Raw genomic sequence first — 15,844 nt, forward strand, 5'->3', positions numbered from 1 at the left:
GAGAACCCTCAGGATTGACTCTCTTAACACCGTTCCTGTGTATCACCCAGCAGTGTTAGCTCTAGTCATCATGCCGTACTTTACATCCCTAGTACTTATGTGTCTTATAACTGGAAGCTGGCACTTTTTGACCACCTTCCTCTGATTCCCCCACCCCCACTTTTGGCCTCTGATCTCTTTTTCTATGAGTTTTTTGTTTGTTTGCTTTGTTGTTGTTGTTGTTGTTGTTGTTTTAGATTCCACATATAAGTGAGATCGTACAGTATTTGTCTTTCTCTGACTTATTTTACTTAGCCTCAAGCCATCCAGGTCCATTCATACTCCACTGTGTATATGTACTACAACTTCTTTATCCACTCCTCGGTCCCTGTATACTTAGGCTGTTTCTGGGTCTTGTCTACTGTAAATAATGCTGCTATGAGCGTGAGGGTGTGTATGTGTTTTCAAGTTAGAGTTTTTGTTTTTTTTTGGACATATTCCCAGAAGTGGAATTGCTGGCTCATATGGCCGTTCTATTTTTAATTTTCTGAGGAAGCTCCATACTGTTCTCCACAGCGGCAGCACCAGTTTGCATTCCCCCCCAGCAGCGCACGAGGCTTCCCTCTTCTCCACATCCCCACCCGCATTTGTTGTCTCTTATCTTTTTGATGATGACCGGAATGGAACTATTTGAAGTATATGAAAAATGGGGGCCCCAGTGAGGCAAACGGAGGTCAGGGAAGTTTCTGTGGCCATTTATCTCTTTTAGTCCTTACAACTGTTCTACAAAGATGGTCTTTTGTCCCCATTTACAGATGAGGAAACTGAGGCAGCAGGCAGCAAAGTTACATGCTCAAAGTTGCTCATTTAGTAAGCAGAAGATCTAGGATTTACTCCTGGGCAGTCTGACCACGTATCCTAGGCTTTTAACCACCACCTATTCAAACAGAAACGTGGATCATGGGAGGAGGTTCATTCTGCAGGCCATGGATAAAGGGCATCCCAGGGGTGCGTATGGCCCATTGAGAGAGCTTCAGGGGGTCACTGTGGCTAGAGCTGAGAAGTATGGGGAGAGGTGGCAAATGAGGCTGGAGAGGCGAGTGGGGTTGGATTTGGGAGCTGCCCACGGAGCCTTGCTGAGGAGTTGGGCTTTATGCCCTGGGAAGTGGGGAGTCAATGCAAAGTTTAAGCAAGGCAGTGACATGATGAAAATTTTCTTCCGGAAAAATAATTCTTTTAGCAATGGGGACTTTGGGTTGGTGGAAGGAGACACTGGAGGAAGGAAGACCCATTAGAAGAATATTAGAACACTGGAGGTGAGAGATGCTGAGACACAGAGAAGGGGCCACATGGAAGAGAGTCAAAGAAAACTTGCGAATGACTCATTCCCCTTCAGCAGAGATTTCCGGAGTGCCTGCTCAGTGCTCTGCACCCCTCCTTGTTCAGGCAGAGCCCCGTGGGCACCATAGCCCGAGATGAGCACCCAAGCTCTGCAGTTTCCCTTCCTGGCTGGGTGACTTGGGAAATAGTCACCCTAGGCTTCAGCTTCCCATCTGTAAACTGGAGATTGTAGTATTCATGTCCACCTGTTCGGGTGGTCTGAATAGTGAACAAACAGTTCAGTTACTTTTACTGTTGTGACTGCTATTATTTATTCGTTAGGGAAGGAAGAAAAAAGAAACCAGAAAGCCCCTAAAGTATATCCATCCTGGGGTCCTGCTAAGGGGAGAGAGAAGAAAGCTCCTAAGTGCCCTTTGGGGCTTCAATCTTAAATTTTCTAGTTGACGAATTTTCTCAATTTGCTTCTACTGTTAAAGTGTGAAGTCACCTTCACGGAAGTCGCTCCGTGAGTGCGGGTTTGGGCTGCTAACACCACTGGGGCTATGTCTTTGCGGCTTGAGCCCAGGGAGGCAACATAGCCGTTCCTATTCTATTTAGAGGGCTTACCACGGCCACCTAGATCAGCGTCTGTATCCTGAGCTTTGGTGGGGACACTGAGCCTCCTATATATTAAATAGACGCTAACGCTGACTCCCCTGATCGCTGTCTGTGCCCTCCCTCCCCACATTGTTCCTCATGTGGTTTGGGAAACATTCTAGAGAACCTCAGGGACCCAGAAGACTCAGGCAGCCCCCAAGGCACAGGTCAGCGCAGGGATAAGATGGCCATCATTCCAAGGTGTGACTGAGTGAGAGGGCCTGTGTCTTCTGACTGAGGGCCTGATTGCTGTTCATCCCCTACTGAGGTGTGTGGATCTTCTAGTTTGATACCCTGGGGCAAGCCACTTAACCCGAGCTGAGCCTCAGCAGTTCAACCCAGAGGGGACACATCCATCTCTGGACTCTCGCCCAGTCTGCAGATGACTAACAGAGACACTTCCTGCAGAGCTGTCCTAGTGATAAAAAATGGCTCCTGCTTTTTGGTTGTTCGCTTTCCCCTAGGCATTGTTCTTTTTTTAAAGATTTTATTTATTTATTTGACAGAGACACAGTGAGAGAGGGAACACAAGCAGGGGGAGTAGGAGAGGGAGAAGCAGGCCTCCTGAGGAGCAGGGAGCCCGATGTGGGGCTCGATCCCAGGACCCTGGGATCATGACCTGAGCCGAAGGCAGATGCTCAATGACTGAGCCACCCAGGCGCCCCCCCCCCACCCCAGGCATTGTTCTAAGTGCTTCCGTGTCTGAGCTCATTTTACCCTTGCAATTTCGAACCTACAGGTAGATTCCATCGCCATCATGCCATTTTATGGATGAGAAAATTAAATCTTATTCTAAGTACCTTGCCCAAGTAAGTGACAGTCAGTACATGGTTAAATGGGGTTTTGAGCCTTGGGACACCTGACTCTGGAGCCCATAGGTCTAACCATTGTGCTATGCTGCTCACTTGTGTTAATGGTGGGTATCCCCTACAGTACATCTGGGCCTTTTCTAAATAGCTTTTACTCCAAGGAAAAGACTGGAGGGAGAAGGATAAATTTTTAAGGAGGCATGGGTTGTCTTACTTGGTACTGTAGCGGGTTTATGTGGACTATTGCATTTTCAAGAAGGGGTTGTCGAGGAGAGGAAGGAGCATGGGTATGAAAGTCAGGTAGACTTGGTCCCTTACCCTACCGAAACTAAGGCTACCTCTCCTGGGAAAGGGTGGGAAAGTCCCTCTCATTCAGAATATGAGGAGGAGGGAAGGAGATAACCCACACAGAGCACCAGCAGAGTGCCTGGCATCTAGCTGGCATTCAGGAAACATTATTTCCTTGAACTTGATTTGACGGCCATCTGATCCCAAGAACCTCTTTATCCTCACTGCTCTGACATGCCTCAATTGCTTATTTCCCTGTCCCCAAAACAATTGCCTTAGAAACTTCTGTCGTGGCTAGTCTTGGAGAAAGCAATAACACTTTCATCTTCTGTAATCCTCAAATAATAAAACCACGAGGCGGCTTCCCTGACTGACGGGGGCAGGGAACCATGCCCCAGCCTGGGTGGATAATGCTATGTAGCAGTTGTTTTTCAGGCTGTGAATGCTTACATTTTTTTTTTTTTTTTTTTTAAGACTTTGAATGTTTCCACTGCAGCTCATGGGGTCACACAGCTGTTTTCTCTCTAGGTATTAGCCATGTGGAAGGGAGTGGTGTTTCACGGGAGTGGGTGTAGTGTTGGGCAAGGTGCCCACCAGGGAGGACATGGGAGTTTCCATTCTAAGGGCCTTGTTGTAGTGCAGGCAACAAGGATTCCTTTCTCACTGGAGGGTGCTCTTGGGGGCAGCTCGTGTAGCGCGCCCCCCCGCCCCAGAGTGAGCAGGCTACCTCACTGTCTGGAAAGTTGACTTTTTTCCTGGCATACTTTACTCAGACCTTGCTTTGGCAAGTTACTTAACTTCTCAGATCCCTCTTGACCTCAAAATGAGCACTTTCTATTCATGGTGGTCTCTTTATCTGAAGAAAACCTGAAGCTTCCACCTGCCTGGCATGGGCTAGGTCTGGAATTTCCTGGAAGTATGAGCCTTTGGATGTGGGGGTCCCTTCTCATCCTGCTATGTCTCTCCTTCCTTGACTGGTTCATGTCTTTTTATGTTGGTCAACAGGATCTCTGCCACTGGTTTTCATTTTATGATCTCTTGGGGATTTTGATCCTTTGCTGGTAAGTGATTAGGGTCTTAGATACTTTGTTCAGGACTCTGGCATACTGATTCATTTCACAGGCTCTGCTCTTTGGGCCTGACTCTGCCATGCTTTGGCGGCACACGATTTCATTTAAGATACGAGCAGCTGTGTGAGAGGACTAGGTACTGGGTTGTGTCCTGGGCGTGGACCTTTAATGCTGTCATGGTGACCCAAACTGCTATTCTGCAGATACGGGAGGGCCAGAGATCAGGAGCTGCCAAACTCTTCTCTCTAGAAGCAGCAGATATTGGTTAATTTGCATGAGCCATGAACATTTCCCAAGGCCATGACATCTACCATTCCCTTCTTCTGCCAAGCCCCACATACCTTACTCAATTACTCACTCATTCATTAATTCAACAAATTCACTGTTTTCCTGCTGCATGCCAACTTCAGTGCTAAGTCCTGGGGACACGATGGTGAGTAAAAGGGGCACATATAGTCCCTGACCTCTTGGAGTTTCTAGCTAGGATGACCAATCATCCCGGTTTTCATGGTTTTGGAATACTTATTAATAGCATCCCGGAGTGCCTGGGTGGCTCAGTTGGTTAAGTGACTGCCTTCAGCTCAGGTCATGATCCTGGAGTCCCGGGATCGAGTCCCGCATCGGGCTCCCTGCTCAGCGGGGAGTCTGCTTCTCCCTCTGACCCTCCCCCGTCTCATGCTCTCTCTCTCTATCTCATTCTCTCTCTCAAATAAATAAATAAAATCTTAAAAAAAAATAGCATCCCTTTCTCTCTCAAAATTGACCTGGTTTGAAAGATAAAGTTATGCTTACCCTACTGATAAGTAGTAGGGGAGACAAACCTTGTGCATGTAATCCCATGAATCAGTATAAATAAAACTGTGATGAACGATGCAGAGAAGAAGGAGCTGTTGGGTACATGAGCAGGAGAGCTGACACAGGAGGACAGGGATTCTGGGCAGGGGAACTGAGTGCCAAGGCCCTGTGGTGGAAGGATGCGGGCAGGATCTCTGAGGACTTGACAGAAGAGGAGCATATATGGCTGGAGGTGAGTTACCAAGGGAACTTGGTAGGAGATTACCCTGGGGTCAAGCGGGGGTCAAACCATGCAGGGCTTTATCCTAAGAGCACTGGGAAGCTATGGCCATTTCAGGCAGTAGGGTGGCCTGGCCCTGCAGCATCCTACATTCACGTGTGCCTCCGCCCTTAATAGACCCTATTGAGTGAACATTATTTTTCTTATCTGCCTCCTTCCCACAACTGTGAGGTCTTCTGGTTTGAGTCTGTGTCTTTTATCCATATGTCCCTCATGCCTGGCACAGCGGCCGGCCCATAGAGGATGCTTGAGTTTTGAGGAATGAGTGAATAGAGCTTTTTATATCTGTTTTGGGAGACTGAGAGCCCTTTATTCAGAACCTTTGGAGAAGCAAAGCAGAAAATGATTTTGTTTCTGGGCAAGAGAGGTCCTTTCTTTTCAGTCTGGTTGTCAAGGTACTTCTCTCAAATAATCTTTCTGTCTTTTTTCTGCATGAGCCGATTCCCTTGGTGTTCCTAACCTCCAAAGCTTTACATATTTAGGAACGCAATGATTTAAGGGAAGCATGTCACCCGAGCCACGGATTCAGCAGTCTGTGGAGATCCTTGCTGGGAGTCAGAGTGCAGAGCCAGCCAAGCCTTCTCCTTCCCCACCCTGGGCCATCCCTTCTTCCAAGCAGCCTTTTGTGCAAGAAGTTTAGATCATAGCTGAGGCAGCAGGTGACCTCTGTTAAATGCAGGTTTGGGTCCTTTGGGACCAAGGACACAGCTCTGAGGAAGTGAAGTGACCCCTCCCTCCTGGTGCTCTGAAGTCAGAGGTGCTGCCCTTTTTCCAGCAAAGTGCTCATGCAGAAGATTGTTCAATGCATGCAAGATCGGGCCTGCAGCCCCTGGCCTGTCTCTACAGGCCTCCACTTCATTATTATTATTGTTTTTATCCTTGAGGCTGTGATTCCATCACTGTTTAGTGAAGTTCTAAAGCTTTTAAGCCAGAAATTAAAGAGCTAATGGAAATTGGCATGGCACTGGAAAAAATGAATTCGCAAATGAGGATTGTGTTCCCCCCCAAAGAAACTCCCATAAAAATAAAACAAAAAGCCATCAATGAGTGGTATGGTGTTCACATTTCTATACAGATGTGCATGTGTTTGGTTTTCATTTAAAGTGAAGTGAAAATCTTACTTAATGAGATTTTGGCTCATATAATTATTTTCATTATTTACCATCAAATGTATTCATTTAGATAACTAATATTAACCGAATGCTTGTCATGAAGGAGGTGCTAGGTTTGACTCTAGTGATCAGAACACGTAACAAAGGAGGCCAGGTGCCTTCTCCCGGTCCTCCAGAAGCTTCCAGTCTTGTCTTAGTCGTATCACTAGTTAACACTTGCCTGGTGTTTGCTGTGGCCAGGCACCGCTCTAAATACGTTGTTGCTCATTTAATGTTTACAGTGGTCCTTTGAGGTAGGGGTAAGCAACTGAAGGGAGGAGTTAAATTACTTGCCCAAGCTCAACTGAGAGGTAGAACTGGGATCTGGAGATGGGGAGAATCTGCACGATGCTCTACTCACGGTCCCTATTCACAGAGCAGGAGTCTGACTCAACCTGTGGGACCTCCAAAAGGACCTTCTTTCACTGCAGAGTAAAGATTAGCTGTTGGTTGTGCTCTAGAGGGACGTGGCTTTGTGTCTTCACAAACGGTGTTGAGTCCGGGTCAACGTATTCGGTTGAAAACCAAAGTTATGTTTATGGTTATCCTTCGGGTCTGTGGTTAAGAGTAACTTCTTAGTCTATTGAGAACAAGGAAAATTCTTTTCCTTCTCAATGGACAGAAGAGATGGAAAACTTGCCGATGCAGGTTGACTTTATGGAGAAGTGAGGACTTAAGCTTTCATTCTTTGAAAAATGAGGGCCAGATCACGAATTCTTACTTTTCTATATTGTCCTATTTCATGGGGAAGAAGGTGACATAACAGATGAGCTTTAGCACAATGTTTGCACGCTGGACAGAGAACTCTCTGTGGGAGAGAGGAGAAGGCAGGGTTGAAGGAGTGTACTTTTAACCAGTCCCAGCTCTGCCACTTACTAACTACTACAACCATGGCCAAGTTACTTCTGTTTTCTGTTGTCTCATTTACAAAATGGGAGTAATAACATGACTTTTTATAATGGGGTTTTTGTGGAGGGTTGAGTAAGGGAAGAAGGCGCATTGCAAATGCTGGCTACTAGAATTATTTTTATGAGTATCCTAGAGCTTTCTTCAAAGTCTCTGGGATTGTCTCTGCTTCCTTCTGTCCCCAGAACAAACTGCACTCATTAGAGATTGGTGCTGGTTGTAGGGGCTGACACATTCTTTGAGGGAGCAAAGGAAATGAAATATTAATTTGGGATTATGTGGGGCGTACATCAAGGACCCTCAGGACAAGGGTGACTTTTCAGCAACACTTGGCAGATTTGTTCCTGAATCTGTAGAGGATGAGTCCAAATGGAGATGAAAGAGTGACAGTTCTTCAGAAAGTTTGCTGATCTCATCAGAGCATACATGATACCCCAATTCCTTATGGACTTGATGCTTTCCTCATGGTTTAAGATTTCTCTTATTTCATCCCTTATATAGTCAAAGAGAGAGTGAAAATTAATTCTATATTGTAAGGCACAATTTGGAAGGTAAAAGAGCTCCCCCAGATATGGCTTGATCCCACATGGACAATATTTAGATAGTCATTAGTGTATACCCAGGTGCTAATGGATTGAGTTTTATTTTTTTTTAGACCAAATCTTTTTTTTTTAAGATTCTTTATTTATTTATTTGAGAGAGAGAGCACACTTGAGCACGCCAGTGGGGGTGGGGAAAAGAGGGGAAGGACAGAGGGAGAGAGAACCTGGAGCAGACTCCCCGCAGAGCACAGAGCCTGATGCGGGGCTTGATCTCATGACCCTGAGATCATGACCTGAGCTGAAACTAAGAGTTGGTCACTCAACTGACTGAGCCACCCAGGTACCCCATGAATTGAGTTTTAGAACATTACCCCCACCAAAGAATTAACTAGTGGTAGCAAGGAAAGCCACTTGTCTAAGACCGTAGGCTCTGGATGTGTGGTCTAGCTTGCCTCGGGTTTTGCTGTTTTATTCTCTAAACAGATTCTGTTTGTTCTACAGGTGGCCTTCACTTTAGATTTATAACCAGGCTATAAAGTTTTGATGAAAGCCTGCTGTCGGAGACCCGAGGAAGGGCTAGTATTTGCACATATAACTAGATACAGTTAGGATAGCAGGAAATAAACACTGTCATAATATTCACCAAGGAACAGAAGGTGCCTCTTGCTTTTTCTTTTTGTGGTCTGGCCTAGTTTTTGCGAATACTTCTTTGTGGGAAATGCTGAGGGGCAAGGCTGTAGGAGACCCAGCCTGGGTGGGAGCCAGCCTGCTCTCTGCAAGGCAGGGAGCTAGGCCAGGAGGGTCCAGGATGGGGAGAAAGGAGACCACTGAGGATGGAGAGAAGCTGCCTTTCCAGCATTTAGGAAGGCGATCTTCCTGTTGACAATTCTAATAGCATCTGCTTGCTAGCTTTGCTGTGCACTAGATATGGGACCATGGTCAAGGGGCTTGACTATTCTAAATCTCATGTGCCCCCTGGGGCAATAGTGATGTCTGTCTCCCAGCGTCATCATGAGGGTTGACTGAGTTCCTCTGTGCACTAGTAAGTTCTCAGAAAGGATTCCTGTTACTATTAATATTATTATATACGAAATGACAAGGCACACGGCTCAAAGGTTTACATCCACTGAAAAAAAATCCTGACAACCACCCTGCAGGGAAAGACTTCCTCACGTTATAGATGAAGAAACGGAGACTCCGAGAAGCTGAGTAATGTGCACACGCTGAACATTTACCACTTTATGCACAGACTTTCTCTGTTGCAAGAGTAAGTGCTGATGGGGGCTGTCCTGTCCACCTCCGCACTGAAGCAAAGACTTCTTGCAATCAGCCACAGATGTGCCTTGCTGGGGGTGGCTCGAGTTTTTGTGGTGTGGTCTCACACTTGGATGTAAAATTGCCCCGCTCCTAGCACCAGCGTATTTGCTCCCACTGTGGTGAAATATTTATGTGAGAAATGCTTCTGGAGCAGGAGAAATAAAAAGCAACTGTGGCGAGCAAATTAATATCATACTTCCATTTCTTACCTGAGGCCCTTCTGCCATAGATGCGGAAGGAGGTGGAAAGATATCCTGTCCTGTTGTTGGGGTTCTGAATCGTTAGAGGCGTTTCTGAGTCGTAATGTGTTCTGCCGATTGTCTTTCTCTGTCTCTGGGGTTTGTGGCTTGCCTTCTGTCCATTAATGACTGAAATGTGCTCCCTTTTAATACATTTATGAAGGCACTTTTCATACCCACCCCCCTCATCCTGCCTCGGCCTCTGGATAAATATCTATTTCATAGACCCCTTTGCGGACTGTGCCCTCTTGGGACTAAGAATGTGGTAGACGCAGAACCAGCTTTGGGTTCTCAGATGAATTCCTTTCCTTTTGTCCACGTGGTATAAGCTATTAGTAGAGTGACCGTACGTCCTGCATTCCCCCTGTCTTGTGGCCCCAGCATAGCCATTCACAGAGCCCCTCTTTACTCGGCAAGTGTGCTGAGTTGGACCATGGGTCAGATGATCACTCTGGCTACTAGGGTCCACGCATATGGCATCGATCGGCTGTATCCACCAGCCGGTCTCAGACAAACTCCGCCTTTGTTTGTTTTTCTTTCAGGTGCCACATAAGGCAACAGAGAAACAGATTATCTCACCGAGTACACAGATCATCGGAGAAAAGCCACAGACAGTTAGTGGTCCCCTGTGGGTCATCATTCATCCCACTGTAGTGCTAAAGCTTACGATGGTATCTTGCGCCATCTGCAACAGTGATTTGGGCAGCCTGGCATTGCCTAATGGGATTACAGCATGGGGGTGGGAGGGGGGAGCTGGTGGGAGTACCTGGTGGGGGACCTCCGAGGGATATCTCTACCTCCTGTCCTTCTATCAGCCTCAGACCCACCTCACTTTCAGAGGGGATGCAGCTTCTTTGTTATACCTTTCGGGTGGTCTTAACGCCCGGGGGTGGTAGTGGGAGGATGGGGGTGAGGGGGACAGACCCTTTTATCTATTTGTTCTCCAGTTTTACTGAGATATGATTAACATATAATGTGTAAGCTTAAGGTGTACGATATATTGATTTGCTACATTTATATATTGCAAGGTGATTACTACTACGGAATTACATTATACTTTCATCATGTCACATAATTACCTTTTTTTTTTTTTGTGGTGAAAGTACTTAAGATCTGCTTTCTTAGCAACTTTCAAAGGTATAATGCAGTATCACTAACTGTGATCACAACGCTGTACATTAGATCCTCAGAACTTACTCATCTTATAAGGGAAAGTTTGTCCCCTTTGACCAACATTGCCCCATTTCTCCCACCACCCAGCCCCTGGGTAGCCACCACTCTATTCTTTTAGATCTTGCCCCATTCACATTAGCTACTCACCTTCTTCTTCTTTTTTAAAACAATCATTATATTTCTTTTCGTGGGGCTACTTTCTTATTATGTTTCTCTGCTTTTACAAAGAAGTAAATTGCATGGGTCTAAACTTACTACTTTAGTTTGTTCATTCATTTATTATTGATCTGAGCATTCACTCATGAGTTGTTTACTGGGTAGCTGGGTGGGTGCTGGAAATTCCAACTTAGAGGCTAAAAAGGAAATTCAAGAACGAGTGGAATTAAATTTTAAAGTAATGCCCTCTTATCTAGAGTACCCTTTCCCTGAAGGTCTCACATCATATCAAGTATAATTTCTTTTTGGATCCTCATAAGAGCTCTCTGAACTTGATACTGGTTGAACTTGTAAGTGCACACACGATGCTCATCGGGTCTGAGATTGTGGCCTAACATGATGTCGCTGTTGGTTATATCTCTCCCCTATAACTGATTTTTTAAGTGAAGCTGTACACAGCTCAGATGCATCATTTCATTATCTATGTGCTCAGACATTTCTAATGGGCTGGCTTATCTTCACTTTTGCAGCCTGAACGCAGAGAAAAAAACGTAAGAGCAAGTGCATTTAATTTTAAAATGTTTTACTTGAGTTCAAACAATTAAGATCATTAGAAAATACTTTAAAAAATTAATAAAGTTGGAACTCTGAACTCAATCAGAAATATTCTTATTGAGTTAAAAATGATGCTATTAATTCAAGTGATAGTCTGTTTAAACTGTGTTTTCTTTCTGTGTGTATAGCCCGAGTTTGCCAATTTGTTTTAATTGTGGTGGTTTGCTGGAGTCTTTCTGACCCACCCGATCTAGACAGAATAATCAAACCTTGTTCCCAGGACTGGGGATTGTCCAAAGCCTCATCAACATCTTGGTGACTTGTTGGGGAGCTTCATTTTCTCCTTGCTTCAGGTTCCAAATCTCGTTCTGGTCCCACCGTTCCCATAACAGCCCTTATATTTAATTTCCACAAAACCACTTCCTCAAAGTATTTGCATGTGTAGCCCACTTTACTGTAGATTTGGGAAAGTGAGAGAGAGAGGGATTTACATCACAGATATAAACAAAGTTAAAGTTGGATGCTGGATGCACCTGCCTTTCAAAGTCCCCGGCTTTGCTGCAGCTGAGCCCGAAGCTCCCAAGCATCCATGGACACTCCTTTCTTACTTTTTCTTCCTTGTCTTCCTGCTTTTTCAGGGGCTTTCACTCTCTTTTATCTGTTCCTTCCCTCTCAGGGTATAAAACCAATCTTTCCCCGTGTTTATTTATTTTTTAAATTTTATTTTAAATGCAAAGCAGTTAAGCTCTCACCAGCTCCAACAGCCCAATGAAGGTTGGTGCCTGCATTTATATGTTTAAGGATGTATTCTAATTAGAAATGATCCTTTGAGAGGTCCTTCTGCCTAAGTTCTTGGGACGTGGTGGTATTCCTTCTCATTTCTGTCTGGAGGTGAGCATGGAGGTGGGGAGAGAGGCATGCCACATAGAGAAGAGAGTTCAAAGCCATGGCTTGGGCCCAGTCCAGTTTTGAATTCTGGCTTTCACTTCCCGGCTGTGTGGCCTAGGGCAAGTTATTTGACTTTCCTGAGCCTGGTTCCCTATCTCTAATGTGGGGATAATATTACCTTCTTGCAAGTTGTAGAAAGGGTAAAATTGGATAACACACAAGTTGCAGGAAGGATAAAAGGGAATAACACTTCTAAAGCACCTGCCTATGTGCAGAAACTCAACAAATTAAGTAGTTTCCTTCCCGACACATGCTTTCCTTGAGGGCTACATATGTAAACATTAAATATTTATAAATTGCATAATTCAAAAAATGAAACTTAAAAAGGAATCTTACTCTGGATTTTTTGATGAAACAAATAGTCATCCCCACTTGTCTCTGCTGCAAATCTGTACTTTTATGTGCTGCTTATGACATTTAGGTGCATTTCTCAGCACAGTGAGACTTGATTGAACCCCAACTCTCTATGCAGCTTCATAGACGTTGTAAATATTAGGTATTGATAGTGTGATTTGAACCCAACTAAGTGACTGAGGCCTAGAGCTGTCCCCAAGGTATTACTTGCAGATGGGCCTGGTGAGCCGAATGGGTAAAGAGGACATAAACACTAGTTAAGGCCTGTGGTTTGGTCTGATGGCACTCACACAGCACAGTGAGAATGGGTATTTTACCAGAAGAAAGGACTTGCCATCTGTCTTCCTCTAAAGCAGAGCAGAGCATTGCCTCTGATGAGTAAGTGATAGTTGTCAATTAGGTCGGTTAAACATGGGCTAAGACAGCCCGTGTGCGTCCCGAGAGGCTGGATTTTAAATCCTGGGGTGCCAGGGTTTAATCTTAGAAACAGCATCCAGTGGAATATCTCGTGTTCTTAGGGGCAGGAAAGAATACACTTAAACAAAAGAGATTTTTTCCCCGCTATTGTCCAGTCAGTTGTCTAGGGGTCTAGGCCACGGCCTTTTGTATCATCTATGAGCTAAGAATGGTTTTTGCATATTTAAAGCATTGTAAAAGGAAAAGAAAAATGTGCAATAGAAACCATATGTGGCCCACAAAGCCCAAAATGTTTACTATCTGGCCCTTACAGAAAAAGGTTGCTGATCCCTGGTCTAGAGAGTTTGAAATATCTCTGATTAGTGAAGGCAAAAGGTAACGATGATTGACTTTTTCAGTTAGTCTGATTTGTGGCAAACGCTGTCTGCCTGTTTGAACAAAGCTTCACGGGCATTATTTAGGATAAATAGAATCACATTTCAATATTTAACTGTGACCTGTTATCTCCACATGAGGTTATTCCAACTTTGTTCAGGGAACAGTGTCTCTATTGGTTGCTCAAGAAGTAGCTCATACGTCTGTCACCTCCCTCTGAAGGCCCCACCTGTCACTTCCTCAACACAGCTCACTTGCTTGAAGGTTCTTCCTACCCTCTCCCCTGGCCTGAAAGGGGTGGGCAGAGGCCAGCTCAGGAAGGGCTGCTGACGTATTTGGCACCTTATTCTGCACATGCAGAGTCTAGGCAAGGATTTTCAGCTGGGGAGTGTGTGATCAAAAGCTAATTAAATATATGTGGTGCAGGAGTAGGATCCCTGGGAAGCAGGTATCTGTGGGGGCTGCAGTACATGGATCGAGCCTCCTGGAAGAAGTGGAGCCCAGATTGGACCCTGCAGGATAGGCATGACTGGGGGAGGGCATAAGCAAAGGTCCGGAAGTATAAGGGAGTGTCTTAGTAGTGTGAAACGAGCTTGGATATCAGTGTGGCCAATTTATGTGAATTTAAGGGGTATGGAATTCCAAATCCCGTAGCCAGCGAGGAGTCATGGTTACTTATTTTAAAAGGAGCAGTGTGTGTGTGTGTGTGTGTGTGTGCGTGTGTTGCAGGGTGGAGGTGGGGGGAGTCCAAATGACAGTCACGAATTTGACCTCTATTCCTTACCCCCTAACTCGGTGCTGGGCCCTGGGCTGAGTGCTTTACACAGATCTTCTCATTGAATCCTCAAAACTGTGGGCAAAGGTATTATTATCCCCCCTTTGCAAATGAGGACCTTTGCATTTACAGAGGTTAAGATAACTTGTCCATTGTTCCGAAGTTAATAATGAGCAGAGCCTTGCTGGTCTGATCTAGGAGCCCAAGCTCTCACTTCCTGCCATCTTGAAGCAAGCTCAGTGTAAAACATTTTAACAAAACAGAAAAGAGAAGAGTGAAAAGCAACTGAGATCTTGTCATCCAGGAATGACATTTTGGGTGACAATCCTTCTAGACATCTTTCTATGTATATACACAGAGATATGTATGTATTTTGCATAACCCATGCCCAGATTGCCTAAATCCTATGCCTGCAAAATTTACATAAATGGCACCATACTATATAGCCTAGTTTTTTTTTTTCCCACCTAAAACTAATTTTCTAATTTTCCTAAGTGGGTGTTTAGTATTTCATGTTATGACTGCACCCACATTCGTGTAACCAGTCCCCTCTAGATCATTTCAGTTTCTTTCTTTTTTTTTAAGATTTATTTATTTATTTGAGAGACGGAGGCATGCGTGAGTGCAGTGGGGGAGGGGTGTGTGGGGGGGAGGGGCAGAGAACGATGTAGAGAGAGTCTCAAGCAGATTCCCACTGGGTGCAAAGCCCAACTTGGGGCTCCGTCTCATGAACCTGAGATTGTGACCCCAACCGAAACCGAGTCAGACAACCAACTGAGCCACTCAGTTGCCCAATCATTTCAGGTTCCCAAGCAAGGGAAGAATTTGAGAGCTTTTTTTAAAATTTTTAACTGAATCTCATGCTTTCTCGCTCTCTTTGCAGCATGCCCTTGATGCTGACAACGCAGGAGTAAGTCCGATAGGAAACTCTTCCAACAACAGCAGTCACTGGGACCTTGGAAGTGCCTTTTTCTTTGCTGGGACTGTCATCACCACCATAGGTATCCGTTCATTCGCTAACATCTTTTCCTCTGGGACCCTCCTGAGAAATGGCGTTTGGTCAACGTTTGGTCCTAGGACCATGACAGCTTGAGGTTCAAAGGAGGCTCATGGCACACTGTTGGATAAATGCAGGGGTTGTGAGTGGTTTTCCATAAAAGGTAAAGCGGACTAAGGAATTTCATTTTTCAAAATGAGAGGTTAGAGAGCCTTTCATTTGAAAGGACCTGATGAAATGGTCAGAGTGGAAAATCAAAATATGGAGTGGTCAGTGGAGCTCAAATTCCTTTTTAAACATGTACTTTTTACTAAGGTTGCCTATGAAAGAACCCCAAAGTTCTACAGTTTGTTATGAAACAACCATCTCTGACCCTCTGCCTGTCCTCACCTCCCCTGGGGCAACCACTCTCATCTCTCTTTTTTTTTTTTTTTTATTTTTTATTTTTTTAAAGATTTTATTTATTTATTTGAGAGAGAGAGAACGAGAGACAGAGAGCAGGAGAGGGAGGAGGGTCAGAGGGAGGAGAAGCAGACTCCCCGCCAAGCAGGGAGCCCGATGCGGGACTCGATCCCGGGACTCCAGGATCATGACCTGAGCCGAAGGCAGACGCTTAACCATCTGAGCCACCCAGGCGCCCCACTCTCATCTCTTTTGATTGATTATTTTGATACTCATTTCCTTGTCTTTAAATATCATGTGTGTATTGCCACTTCCTGAATTTTCAGCGTTAGAGATTAT

General features: G+C 45.1%; 1 protein-coding gene across 1 annotated transcript in view; it reads left to right on the forward strand.

Annotated features, from left to right (window-relative positions):
* Window positions 1-15,844, forward strand: part of KCNK10 (potassium two pore domain channel subfamily K member 10) — a 124,356-nt gene that overhangs the window by 59,977 nt on the left and 48,535 nt on the right. The window contains exon 3 of the mRNA XM_044917923.1: window positions 14,990-15,107. Within this exon, the coding sequence (XP_044773858.1) occupies window positions 14,990-15,107 (118 nt within the window). The remainder of the gene's footprint in view (window positions 1-14,989; window positions 15,108-15,844) is intronic.

The sequence above is a fragment of the Neomonachus schauinslandi genome, chromosome 9 (assembly GCF_002201575.2).
Source record: "Neomonachus schauinslandi chromosome 9, ASM220157v2, whole genome shotgun sequence".
Taxonomy (NCBI): Eukaryota; Metazoa; Chordata; class Mammalia; order Carnivora; family Phocidae; genus Neomonachus; species Neomonachus schauinslandi.